The sequence below is a fragment of the Engystomops pustulosus genome, chromosome 5 (genome assembly GCF_040894005.1).
Source record: "Engystomops pustulosus chromosome 5, aEngPut4.maternal, whole genome shotgun sequence".
Taxonomy (NCBI): Eukaryota; Metazoa; Chordata; class Amphibia; order Anura; family Leptodactylidae; genus Engystomops; species Engystomops pustulosus.
Window position 1 is genome coordinate 127,762,888 of NC_092415.1, and position 14,382 is coordinate 127,777,269.

At 42.7% G+C, this 14,382-nt stretch overlaps 1 protein-coding gene across 8 annotated transcripts in view; it reads right to left on the reverse strand.

Annotated features, from left to right (window-relative positions):
- The window catches only part of MTRR (5-methyltetrahydrofolate-homocysteine methyltransferase reductase), a 517,819-nt gene that overhangs the window by 78,096 nt on the left and 425,341 nt on the right, over positions 1 to 14,382 (reverse strand). For 5 of the 8 annotated variants that reach the window (XM_072152995.1, XM_072152997.1, XM_072152996.1 and 2 more), the window contains one exon: positions 1,767 to 1,949. The exons of 2 other annotated variants lie outside the window; for them this stretch is intronic. In XM_072152995.1, coding sequence (XP_072009096.1) covers positions 1,767 to 1,949 — 183 coding nt within the window. Of the gene's footprint in view, positions 1 to 1,766; positions 1,950 to 14,382 lie in introns of those variants that run through there. One more of the 8 variants, XM_072152999.1, reaches the window with a different exon arrangement.

Genomic DNA, 14,382 nt, shown 5'->3' on the forward strand with positions numbered 1-14,382 from the left:
TCTGCACATTTATAGGCCTATGCCAGTGCTGCCCAAAAATTAGAAATACTATGCCTCACATAAGATACAGCCTGATAAATGTTACAGTACTGTTTAATTTTTATGCTCAGGTCAGTGTCTGAAAATATATCTTTAAATTAAACATTTGTGGAAAAAAATGAAACACTAAAAATTAACTTGGGCTTTTCAACAAATTCTACATAAGTGATTAAGATCAAATTTTATCACTTTTCAAAAAGAGATCACATGTTGGGGGCTTTCACTGTACCTGTGCAAAAAAGCGACACCTTTCAGCCAAAACTAAACTTCAAAAGTATCAATTTACAACCACATTTGGAGTTTTGCCATACTCAGGAGAAATTGTGTGGCACAATTTGGGGAACAACTTTACCCCTTGTAAAAATGGAATTTCAGGAGCCAAAGTGACATTTTCTTGAACAAATAAATTTTTCATTTCCACAGTAAAATGCTAATGAATACTGTAAAACTTGACATGTAGGGTTCAACCAGCAACTATACTCCTTTATATATTTATTTAAAAGTGTAGTTACCAAAATGGGGTCACTTTTGGGAGTTTATCACTGTTACAGTACTCCAAGAACTATTCAAATATGACGGCACATGAAAATGATTTAATAAAATCTGCTCTTCTAAAGCATTGTTCTCTTTCCAATTTCAGCCATATGCCCCTATAGCTATTTTCAACCACATATGGGGTATTGCCATATTCAGAAGACATTTTGTAACAAAATTTGGGGTGCTTTTCTACCTTTTCTACAGCTTTTAAAAATGACATTTTGGGGGCTAAAATTAGATTTTCTTGAAAAAAATTGAACATTTTCATTTTTACAGTCCTATGTTACCGTAATAAAATCTGTGAAACACCTGTAGGGTCAAACCATCTTCTATACCCCTTGATATATTTATTGAAGGGTGTAGTTTCCAAAATGGGTCACTTTGGGGGGGTTTATCACTGTTATAGTACTCCAGGAGGGCATGAAAATGATTTAATCAAAATCTGTTCTCCAAAACCCCTAAAGCATTGTTCTCTTTACAACTCCTGCCATATGCCCCTACAGCTATTTACAACAACATATGGGGTATTGCCGTATTCGGAAGAAATTGTGTGACAAAATTTGGGGTGCTTTTCTACCTTTAACTGCTTTTACATTCTGGGGGCCAAAATTAGATTTTCTTGAAAAAATTTTCATTTACACAGTCTTATGTTAATAAATTCTGTGAAACGCTTGTAGGGTCAAACCATCCACTATACCCCTTGATATATTCATTGAGGGGTGTAGTTTCCAAAATGGGTCATTTTGTCAGGGGTTTCTACTGTTCTGATACCTCAGGAGCTCTACAAAATTAACATGGCACCTGAATGCTTTTTCATAAAATACTGCTCTTTAAAAGCCCCTCAGCAGAAATCATATATCATAATTAAAGATGCACTTACTCTTTTGCTCTTGTAAATTTTAAATATTTTGAACAAATCAAACCTGTTATAGGAATTATTTGAATTATTATTTTCTGCGTAACAAATTACACTTCAAAATGGCGGTATTTAATATTCCATGCCGTGTACTGGGAAGTGGGAGAAAAAATCCAAATTCAGTGAAATTGGTGAGAAAAAGAATTTGTATTTTAGAGTTGTCAGATTTGAAAAATAGGGTTGCGGCTAAAATAGGCGGAGTACACATTTGCATAAAAATTACATAAAGTACTCAAAGGTTGAAAATAATTCAACATAGTAAAAAAGTACTCACCCACAGACATAAATATATCCATTTTCTTTTGTCAATATTTGAACAATGTCTTTGGAGAAAATAAGTATATTTTCCTGAACATATTTGGGTGTATAGTCATTACTGGTGCAAGGTGCCTCTCTGGAGAAACTCACTTTTAAATGAGATAATGTACCATTTTGCACAAAACTTCTTAGTTCATCCCTGAAATCAAATATATACATATAATTTAATGAGCCAGGATAGAATGTAAAGCATAACATTGAAAAATCATACAGTAAGGCTATATTCACACTGCCGTTGCCCGCCCGTACCGTACCGTAGCGGGCAACGGCAGTGTACGGGGAGAGGAGGAGGAGGTGAGCGCAGCTCACCCCCGCCCCTCTCCATAGCAACCTATGGCGCACGGCGCCGTATTACGGGAAAAGATAGGACAGGTCCTATCTTTTTCCCGGGTACAGAACGGTACGGTGCCGCACGTGTGCGGCACCGTACCGCTCCCATAGGGTGCCGTGCGCCCATAGGAGTGTATGGGGGACGTATATCGGCCGTATATACGTCGGCCGTATATACGTCCCCCATATGTTAGTGTGAATGTAGCCTAAGGGTTTACATTATTTGCTTCAGATCAGATTACTCAATGTTTGCGTACATTTTAATGTATTTTGTTGATTAGTACAAAATATAATATCACATAATTTTGAGGTGTAAAGAAAATTTTCTTTTGTGAATTTATGAAAAAAGTGTAACAATACAAATACATTATGCCTCCATAAATCAATACTTTGTTTGAAAACATTTAGCTGCAATGACAACAGGCATGGGTTTTTCATTATGTTTCTTACTCTTTTGCACATCAAGAGGCTGGAATTTGTGTCCATTCTTCTTTGCAAAATAGCTCTAGCTTAGTGAAAATGCTAGGAAAATGCTTGTGAACATCAGTTTTAGAGTCCAGGCTTCTCCCTGAAATTAAGATCTAGACTGGTCCATTTAACCATTTGGTTTTATGTTTCCAGTTTCAACTGTTTTTCACTAAAAGCAAAATTATCGATATACAGTTACTCACTCAATATATATCTTCTCATCCACCACAAACCATCAGAGCTGTCCCTACAGGACAATATCTATGAATGAGGAGAATCTGCTCCACAGAGGAAACCTTTGAACACTGTGCGCAAAAACTCAGACAGAGATTCATTAATCGTGGATATAGTCAAAGATCCCTAAGAAAAGCATACCAGAGGGCCAAGTCTATACCCAGGATTGAATTATTGTACCCGGAAAAGAAAAATAAAGAAGATCAGAAGGTAAGATTCATTACGGAATTTCATTCGCAGTGGCAACTTACGAGACAAGCCCTAGAACGATTTTGGCCACTGTTAAGAGCAGATCCACTAATACAAAAATATATCCCAGCACATCGACGGATAGAAGCACGTAGGTCAAAAAAATCTATGGGATATATTAGTCAAAAGTCATCACGAAAGAAAAGACACTCACACTTTTCTAGATAATAAAGGCCCAAAATGGGGGTGCAAACCCTGCTGCCGCTGTGTAGCATGCCTCAACATCATTAAAACTGAAACTTTTACAGATTCAGAAGGTCAGAAAGAATATAAAATCACACACACCATTTCCTGTAACACGAAAGCGGTGGTATACCACGCCACATGTCCTTGTGGCATGATCTATGTACGTCTGACCACTAGAGAACTCAAAATCAGGGTACGTGAGCATGTACAGGACATTAAGGCAGCAAGTAATCCTGAATTTTGTACTGATGGACTCACAGTGGCCAGACACTTTAAGGAATACCACCAATGCAATCCGAAACTCCTCCGGGTCTGTGGTATGGACCACATTAAAAACAACATCAGGGGAGGCCCTGTGGCACAAAAGTTAGCACAATGTGAAACTAGGTGTATTTGGATCCTCAAAACACAAGGCCTCAACGAGACCTTGAGCTATGCACCATTTCTCTGACTCCTGACCTGGGTTGCACTGAGTTTTTAGTATATATTTTTCTTGTTTTTAGTTGCACCTGATATGCTTGTTTGTATGTTTGATTATTATGTTTTTACTTATTTTTTATTTATTTCTCTATTCAGAAGGTGCTGCATATTATGTCTTTCTGTTGATTTGAGCAAATGGATGCTACTCAAGTTATCTACAGGCACGTCTCTAGTGACTTACGAACTATGAACATGGAGATCTTTGACAGTATTGAAGTAACATTGGACTCCAACAATATGGTGACGCACTGAATTAGAGACTGATTTAAGACCGATTTTTAGTGTATGTCTCTTACCTATACGGATGTCCCTGCATTCAAACCATCATGTATTATATTTTATATTTGATATGCACTCTATCCCCTTAACTTAAATTTAGCATTTAAATATGTTTATTTGGTATATCTATAAGTAACTAATAAAAAAAACATATATGACATTGCTAGTTATATCTAGGCGAATTTGTTTAATATCAAAATGTCTTATATGATGTTTGTGTCAACACGTGAATAGGTAAAAGTTTGTAACATGTCTCACTTGATGTCACTAACTAACACGTAAATTTATATATATATTTTTTATGATTTGTGGGCATATCCCACAGAGATGTATATAATGCATGTAGCACTTATCACTTCATTATGCACTCACACTTTGCACTATATTTTTTGCACCTTGTTTAGCACATATATAATTCACTTTTTTTATTTTCTTATTTTTTTACTATTTCTGATTTTATTATTTATGTTAGTATGCAGTATAAATTGTTTTCACCATGTAGGAAATGTAATAATTGGGTATTATAGGTAATATGACACTTATAGAAGGGTGAGACATACCAGAATGATTGATAGTTTACCTCAGGTGAGAAAGTAACTGTGCTATTGGTGGGAAGGGATATAAAATCCCAGTGCAGCTAGAGGAACTTTATCCCCAGACAAAGGCTAGCGCCGAAATGTGCGTCGGGGAATCCTTTCATGGCAGACGGGAGACATATTATGATTAATGGGCTCCGATCGCGGGTGTTCAGCCCGTTAAATGCTGCGGTCAGCGCAAATGGGGCATTTAACTTGGTTTTGTGGTGTCTTTTCCCTATGATCAACGCCCCCCCCCCCCCGAACCGTTTTCGGGTGGCGCCGATCGTTGCTGTGGCATCACTGGGGTCCGATCTGCCTGTAAGAACTGCCGGTAAGATGGCGTCATCTTACAGCCAGAGTGTCAGCCTATGCATATGATGTAATAATGATGTATTGCAGAGTATTGTCACGAACAAGCAATCAGATGATTGCTTGTTCAAGTCCCATGGTGAAAAAAGTAAAAAAAAAAAAAAGTTAATCAATAAAAAAAAAGAAAGAAATCAATAAAAAGGCCAAAAAGCCCCATAACACATAAAGAGACATATAACCTCAAAAAGTCGAAATCATAACACAAACCCCACATATATAGTATCACCGCGTCCGTAACAACCCATTGAATAACAGTAAATAATTATCGAACCCGCACGGAAAACACCGTTAAAAAAACTGTTATAAACCCGCCAAAAATTATGATTTTTACCTATTCATTCCCACAAAAAATGCTGTAACAAGCGATCAAAAAACATATGTATTCCAGAATTATACTGGTGCAAAGTACAACATGTCCCACAAAAAAACAAGTCATCAACCAGCTCCGTAGCCAGAAAAGTAACAATGTTATGCCACATGGAAGACGGCAATGCAAAAATGATAGATTTTTCCCACATTAGGGTATTATTTGAAAAATTTAGTAAAAAGTAAGAAAAATATTCATGTATGGTATCCCTGTAATCATATCGACAGGTAAAATAAAGATAACATGATTTTTAGGCTATACAGTGAACCAATAAAAAAAGTAAAAAATCCAGTACAGAATTGATGCTTTTTTACTCCTGCCCTCAAAAAAAGTTCCTAAATTTTCAACAATAGGGGATACCAACCTCAAAATTGTAAGACTGGAAAAAATATCTCCTCCCGCAAAAAAATGCCGTCACATGGCCCCAATAACGCAAAAGCTAAAATTTTATAGCCTACAAAAGGGACCAATGAATAAACTAAAATCCTGGTAGCTGCAGGGCGCTCCTTCCCTTCTGCGCATCACTGTGCACCCATAAAACAAGAAACGACCACGTTGGGGTCTCTGTACTCGGGAGAAATTGTAGAACAAATTGTATGGTGGATTTTCGCTTTTTATCTTTTGGAAATGTGTAAATTTTAGGGCTAAACAAACGTATAACGGGCACAATTTGACCATTCTAAATTTCACCTCCATTTTGATTCAACTATTATGAAGATCTCAAGAGGTTAACAATCTTCCTAAAATCTGTTTCTGATAGTTTGAGGGGTGCAGATTTGAAAATGGCGTGATTATATAGGGGATTTTGATGCTAAGGCTGCATTCACACACATGTATGGGGGACGTATATACGGCTGACGTATATGCGGCCGATATACATCCCCCATACACTTCTATGGGCTCACGGCGCCCTACGGGAGCGGTACGGTGCAGCACAAGTGCGGCACTGTAACGCTCCGTAGCCCGGGAAAAGATAGGACATGTCCTATCTTTTCCCGTATTACGGCGCCGCGGCCATATATCGCTATGGAGAGGGGCGGGGGTGAGCTGTGCTCACCTCCTCCTCCTCTCCCCGCGCTGCCATGTGCCCGCCGTGCTACGGTGCGGCGGGTTCACGGCAGTGTGCATGTAGCCTAACTATGTAGAATTTCATTCAAAACTGTATTTGTCCTCAAAATAGTCAATTCTGAAAATCCGGAAAGCGATACTCGATTTGTAAGCCATGTAACATCAAAATAAATTATCCAGACATTATGAATATTATGAAAATGTAAAGTAGACATATGGGAAATGTTATTCAGCAACTTATTTGGGTGGTATATCTATCGAATTTTGAAAATGGCAAATTTTTGCAGAAATTCATAATTTTTTCTTTCTTTTTGTAAATAAACACAAAACTTATCAGCCAAAATTTACCACTAAAATGAAGTACAACATGTGGATAAAACAATCTCAGGATCACTTTGATAGGTAACAGTGTTCCAAAGTTATAACCATATAAAGCGACGCATGTCTGAATCCAAAAAAAAATCGGGCTGAGCCTTAAGCTACAGAATGGTGCATTCTTAAGGGGTTAACATTATTTAGGAACGTTTTGCCTGTTTGCATGTAGGGGCATGCGACGCAACCCCCAGATCTGTAGCTCCCATTAATTTTTCTATCAAGCCACAAGCCTGTAGGTTTAGGGGCAGATAATGAATGTTCACTAGTCTATCTCTGATGGATATTGTTTTCCTATAAGTAATGAGGGGGCTAGGATCAACCAGAACTCTTATGCATCAAGGATCAACCTCGCCCCCTTTGCCCCACTGTCAAACATGTCTATCACTCTCAATTTCTTATCCTGTATCCTCATCCTATCAGTTGGTCTGCTTAGCATTTGTGTACGGTCCTTTTGTATGCAGCATTGGTATGCCTACCTGAGGATTTGTCTAAAGTCTTCATCAGAACTACAGTTACGTCATGCCCGTTGGTATCGTCCCTTAGGGATTCCTTTTCGCTGCGGGAAAGAGTGATGACTGTCCCAGTATAACAGCGAATTAGTCGCTGTGAGTTTTCAATAAATTGTTGTATGGAGAACCCCATCTTGTGATTTAGTAATTAACTCATCCAAAAGAGGAGACAGTGTTTGTGGATTTCAGAGGTGAAACGTAAGCCTATATGGTTATGGATTAGGGCATTTACAATTTTTTTTCAAGTCAAGTGGTCCTCCATTCTAGATAATGAATATATCATCAATATAACGTAAAAAGAGATCTATACATTCAATTCTCGGAGGTGTGTCATCCCCAAACACACAAGTGGTTTGCCCAGGAGCAAATTGGCTATGAGGGAGGCTATGAGGGAGATTTGATTTGAATTAGGCACAGTCTGCTGATTTATTTTTTTTTACGTTTATTTCTTCTTATAACTCAAAGTAATCTGGCAAAGCAGTGTGCTTTCAGTGTAGGCTAGAAAATAGCCATAGGAGAACCCCAACGGCTTATTTAGGCCTACAATAGCGTTATATTTTACTTTTTTTTGGTTTGCTTGTGGCTGGGCTTGCTGCCACTAGTAGTGCAGCTAGTACCATATTGTGAGGAATTTGCTGGGAGACTTCCGACCGTTGTGTTTAGCTCTTAGTGACACACATATCCACCTCAAACACCAAAGTGGGACAATTTATTAGTGGTTTGATTTGAATTAGGCACAGTCTGCTGATTTATTTTTTTTTATGTTTATTTCTTTTTATAACTCAAAGTCATCAGACACAGCACAAAATCCAGTTGTGTGCTGTCAGTGTAGGTTAGAAACTAGCCATAGCAATAGGATAGCATCGTTTTGTTTAAAAAAATAAATACAAAAATAAACACAAAAAAAAAAAAAATTAAAAGTTTACACTTTAATTTGGAAAATGTTTAACCCGAGGGCTAGGGGTAGAGGACGAGGGCGTGGACGTGGGCGTCCAACTACTGCAGGGGTCAGAGGCCGTGGTCCTGGGCGGGGTGAGACACCACCTGCTGATGAGGGAGCAGGGGAACGCCGCAGAGCTAAACTCCCTAGGTTCATCATGTCTCAAGTTACTGGGACTCGTGGTATAGCACTGTTGAGGCCAGAACAGCGCGAAGAGGTGATGTCGTGGATTGCGGACAATGCTTCTAGCCATTTGTCCACCAGTCAGTCTTCCACGCAGTCCACCCATGTCACCGAAATCAGCACTCCTCCACCTCAGCCTCCTTCCCCCCAGTCTGCCCCCTCCCAGCAAAATTTGGCATTTGAACCGGCATACTCTGAGGAACTGTTTTCTGGACCCTTCCCACAGTCACAAACCACTTGTCCGGTTGCTGCTGAGCTATTTTCCGTTGCCCAGGTTTTCCACCGGTCGCAGTCTGTGGGTGATGATGACATTATTGACGTAGTGAAAGAAGTGTGTAAAGAGGTGTCGGACGATGAGGAGACACAGTTGTCAGACAGTGGTGAAGTTGTTGTCAGGGCAGGAAGTCCGAGGGGGGAGCAGACTGAGGGATCGGAGGATGATGGGTTGATAGGCCGGGTGAACACAGTGCTTCTGAGACGGAGGCGAGTCCTATAGCAGAACAGGTTGGAAGAGGCAGTGGTGGGGCCAGACGGAGAGGCAGGGCCAGAGCTGGTGCATCAGCGCCAAATGTTTCCCGTAGTCAAGCTCCCGTGGCGAGGGCTAGATTTTCAGAAGTCTTGAGGTTCTTTAAAGACCCCAGGACCCCGGCCCAAACACCTCCCGTGCGAAAACCCCATCTTCGCCTCCACGATCCTCCACAGCATCCACCAGCGTTCAGCTCTCCATACCCCAGGCACTGGAGCGCAAAAGGAAGTATAGTGCAACCCACCCACACGCCCAAGCCCTCAATGTCCACATCTCCAAACTGCTTAGCCTGGAGATGCTGCCCTATAGGCTGGTAGAGACCGAGGCCTTTCTAAACCTCATGGCGGCGGCCGCCCCTCGGTATTCGGTCCCCAGCCGCCACTACTTTTCCCGATGTGCCGTCCCAGCCCTGCACAAGCACGTGTCAGAGAACATCATCCGTGCCCTGACCAACGCCGTTTCTGACAAGGTCCACCTGACCACGGACACGTGGACGAGTGCTGCCGGGCAGGGCCACTATGTGTCACTGACGGCACATTGGGTTAACTTGGTGGAGGCTGGGACCGAGTCTGACCCTGGGGCTGGTCATATACTGCCGACGACGAGGATTGCAGGGCCTACCCCGGTCCAGGTCTCGAAGACCTACTTTGCCTCCTCCTCCTCCCACCCCTCCTCCACCTCCACCTCCGAATTACCATCCGTGGGCATGGCGCCATCAGTCGCTAGCTCTAGGCACAGCAGCAGTGCCATCGCTAAGCGACAGCAGGCGATGCTCAAACTGCTGAGCCAAGGCGATAAAAGGCACACCGCCCAAGAGCTATTACAGGGCATCACAGCACAGATTGATCTGTGGCTGGCACCGCTGAACCTGAAGCCAGGCATGGTTGTGTGTGACAATGGCCGTAACCTGGTGGCGGCTCTGCAACTCGGCAGACTGACACATGAGCCATGCCTGGCCCATGTGTTAAATCTCATAGTTCAGCGTTTCCTCAAGACATACCCCAATCTGTCTGATTTGCTCACGAAGGTGCGCCGCATCTGTGCGCATTTCAGGAAGTCCAGCACAGAGGCTGCCACTCTCAGGGCAGAGCAGCGCCGCCTCCAACTGCCCGCTCACCGACTGTTGTGCGACGTGCCCACGAGGTGGAATTCAACATTAACCATGTTATCCAGAGTTTACCAGCAGCGCAGAGCGATTGTAGACTGCCAGATGTCAACTTCCACCAGAACTGGTAGTCAGGTCAGTCAGCTTCCTCAAGTCTACAATGAGGAGTGGACGTGGATGTCTGATATCTGTCAGGTGCTGAGTAAATTTGAGGAGTCAACACAGATGGTCAGTGGCGATGCCGCCATCATCAGCCTCACCATCCCACTGCTTGGCCTGTTGAAAAACTCTCTGGTCAGCATGAAGTCGGAAGCTTTGCGCTCGTCACAAGAGACGGGGGAAGAAGATTCCCTTGTTGATAGCCAAAGCACCCTTAGGTCTGTTTCTCAGCGCCTATCGGAGGAGGTGGAGGAGGATGAGGAGGAAGAGGAGGAGAATGTTGGCGAGACAGAAGAGGGGACCATTGTTCAGTCCTTCACTGTTCAGCGTGTATGGGCAGAAGAAGAGGTGTTGGAGGAGGTCCAGTCAGGCCAGTGAGGGGAGTGAATTCTTGCGCGTTGGGACTCTAGCGCATATGGCAGATTTCATGCTAGGCTGCCTATCCCGTGACCCTCGCGTTCAAAGAATTTATTCCAGCACCGATTACTGGGTATTCACTCTCCTGGACCCACGGTACAAGCAAAATCTTTCCACTCTCATCCCTGGAGAGGAAAGGAGTGTGAGAATGCATGAATACCAGCAGGCCCTGGTGCACAAGCTGAAACAGTATTTCCCTTCTGACAGCGTTAGCGGCAGAGGGCGTACTTCTGCGGGACAAGTAGCGAGGGAGAGTAGGCGAGCAGGCAGCTTGTCCAGCACTTTACAAGGCCTTTGCCAGTTTTATGTCACCCCAGCAAGACACTGTCACCTGTCCCCAGTCTCGGCAGAGTAGGGCTGATCTTTACAGAAAGATGGTGAGGGAGTACGTAGCTGACATACCATCGTCCTAAATGATCGCACAGCTCCCTACAACTACTGGGTTTCAAAGCTGGACATGTGGCACAAACTGGCGCTGTACGCCTTGGAGGTTCTTGCCTGCCCTGCCGCTAGCGTGTTGTCCGAGCGGGTTTTCAGTGCAGCTGGTGGCATCATCACCGATAAGCGTACACGCCTGTCGACTGACAGCGCTGACAGGCTGACGCTTATCAAGATGAATAAAGCCTGGATTTCTCAGGATTTCCATTCTCCACCAGGTGAAAGAAGCTCAACCTGAATAATGTATGCACTCCTTCTCCTCATTGTCCTCCTTCTCCTCCTCTTTGTACACTAAAGCAGAGGAAACTGGCTATTTTTTGCCAGGGCCAACTGGCTCTAGCTATAGTACTCTATCTATTTAATTTTTCTGTAGGACCACCTACCTGCTTCTCTGGTTTGAAAACTATTTTGGACTGCCACATACAGGCACTATCCAAATTAAATTGTCTCCATAGCAGCCTCCATACGTCGTCTTTTTAGCTGCCTCCACACGTCGTCTTTTTAGCTTCCTCCATACGTTGTCTCCATTGCCACCTCCACACGTCATCGCCATAGCTGCCTCCAAAAGTCGTCCATATAGCTGCCTCCATACATGGTCTCCTTATCAAACGAACTGTGTCAGGCAGAATTTTGGGTTGTTTTCATGGCTTCCACATCAAACTTGTTAACTTTGTCGCCAACCTTCTGTGTGATCCACAAAATATACTGGCAAACTTTTATCATTTACCGATATTATTTCAGCGCTTCTTGCGCATCTGTTTACATTCCCCTCACCCGCCATATCCCAACCTTATAAGAACACTACTACACTTGATCTTATACAAAAGGTTCTTAGAAGTGCTGTTTGGGGAGTAGCCGAGAGACAGGGGCTTGGATAGGCGAAAGCTCGCCTGGCAGCGGAGCGCCAGCTCCATCCCAAGATCCAACTAACATAGTTTTAACTGCAGCACCTTTAATCTACTACTAGTTCACTGCCTCCATACATCGTCCCCTTATCAAACGAGCTGTGTCAGGCAGAATTTTCAGGTGTTTCACCAGATACATAGTGGAATTCGGCCCATCTGTCGCCGCCATGCTGGAGACCTGAAGTTTCAATCATAGCAGCGCAATATGGATGCCCCATACTGTCGCTCTTAATCATGGAACCATTTCCGAAAAAACAATTAAAAATAGAACCACTATGCTATTCCATTATTCCTAGGTGAAATATTCAAACGACCCGGCCTGCTTTGAAAATTATAATTTTTCAAAGTAAACGCTTCTGGCCCCCAGGCCCATTTTGGGTGGGGAGGAGCCGAGAGACAGGGGCTTGGACAGGCGAAAGCTCGCCTGGCAGTGGACCGCCACCTCCATCCCAAGATTAGGCAGCCTCAGAGGCATCCATGCATGCTGCCCCTGCTGTTTCCTGTCCATTTTGCCTCCACGATCCTCCACAGCGTCCACCAATGTCTCCATGCGCAACTTTCAACTCTTTATACCCCAGACGCTGGAACACGAGAGGATATGCAGCACATCATCCCCTTATAAAACGAGCTGTGGCAGGCAGAATTTTCAGGTGTTTCACCAGATACATAGTGGAACTCGGCCCATCTGTCGCCTCCATGCTGGAGACCTGAAGTTGCAATCATAGCAGCGCAATATGAATGCCCCATACTGTCGCTCTTAATCAAGGAAGTCGTCTCCATGGCTGCCTCCACATGTCGTCCCCTTATCAAAAGAGCTGTGTCAGGCTCATTTTTCGGGTGTTTCACCAGATACGTTATGGAACTTAGTCACTATGTCGACTAAATATACCGTCAACCTTTTGTTCACATAGGAAATCATTTCAGCGCTTCTTGCTCACCTCCTTTGGTTCCTCTCTGCCACCCATTGGTTTGAAGCCTGAGTCCATTTAGGGTATGTCGCCATGACACTCTCTAGCCTGCCGCTGCTGCCTCTGCATGCCGTCCCCTATAGTGTCAGGGTCAATTATTGCATGTTTTAGATGCTATCTAGCCTCATTCGGTCACTCTGTCATGGCCATGCTGTTGCCCATAATTTTGGCATAATGGTACAATTAAGTAGCCTCAGAGGCATCCATGCATGCTGCCCCTGCTGTTTCCTGTCCATTTCCGTGGTGTTTCCATCCTTTTCTGAGGTTCCCAGGTGTTTGGCCAAGCTTCCCTCTGCAGAGCCTTGGTCCCCTTGAAAAATGCTCGAGTCTCCCATTGACTTCAATGGGGCTCGTTATTCGAGACGAGCACTCGATCATCGGGAAAAGTTTGTCTCGAATAACGAGTACCCGAGCATTTTAGTGCTCGCTCATCACTAGTCTCCATCCTTTATAAAACAAAAAGATATGGCCAGTTAATAAACATGACAGTGCTATTCTTTCTTAACCGAAACATATACAAAAAATGTGTCTTTCTTAATTTAAGATATGACGATTTAAGATTTCTTCTTTTTAATGACAAAGTAAAAGTAAGCATTTGGATAGCACGTACGATTTAATTCTTTTTAGTGCGAGAGGTGATTATGAATGCATGATAAAAAAATCATCTTTTTGTTAGCGGAGTAATAATGGACAAATGGAGAGCGTAACCGCTCTGTTACATCTCTGTGAGATTTGCTATTCACTAATTTTTGGCTTATTTTAGATCATTTTTTACAATGCATGATATTAGTCATGCTACTAGTATAGATGCAATTCTTGCTGTAAGAACAAACGCGCATACACACAATGCCAAAAGGCCATTGTGATATGCAATACTGTAAAAACAAAAAAAATGGGTATCAGTCACCAGGGTAAAAAAATATATATAACTGCAGATCAGAATCATATTCCAAATTTACAAAAAGCATCCAAAGCCAAAATTATCATTCAAGCCTCTGGGTTTCAGACTCCCCATCCAGTAAATCCATAGGCTTTCCATTTGAAGAAGCAAAGTATCCAAGTCTCCGCCTTTGATCCCTAACGTTATTTGGGTGATAGCCCAACCTTTAAGACCTCTAGGGTTACAGTTGTGGAATTTTTTGAAATGCTACGCAATTGGTGTGGGCTGAAACTATTTTGCTTTAAGGTCTCTATCTGCATCTTGTCATAATTTTTGATTGAGTATAGCTGTTCTCTGATCCTGATTCTCATTTCATGAATGGTTTTCCCAACATTTGTAATCTTGGAGGGACATTGGAGAGCGTAAATCACTCCAGGTGAGGAACAAGCAATATGTTCTTTGATGTCATATTTATGACCATCCTTACATTCGAAGGCTGTCATTCATTAAACCAAAATAAACAGTTTCAGCCCACACCAATTGCGGAGCATTTAAAAAA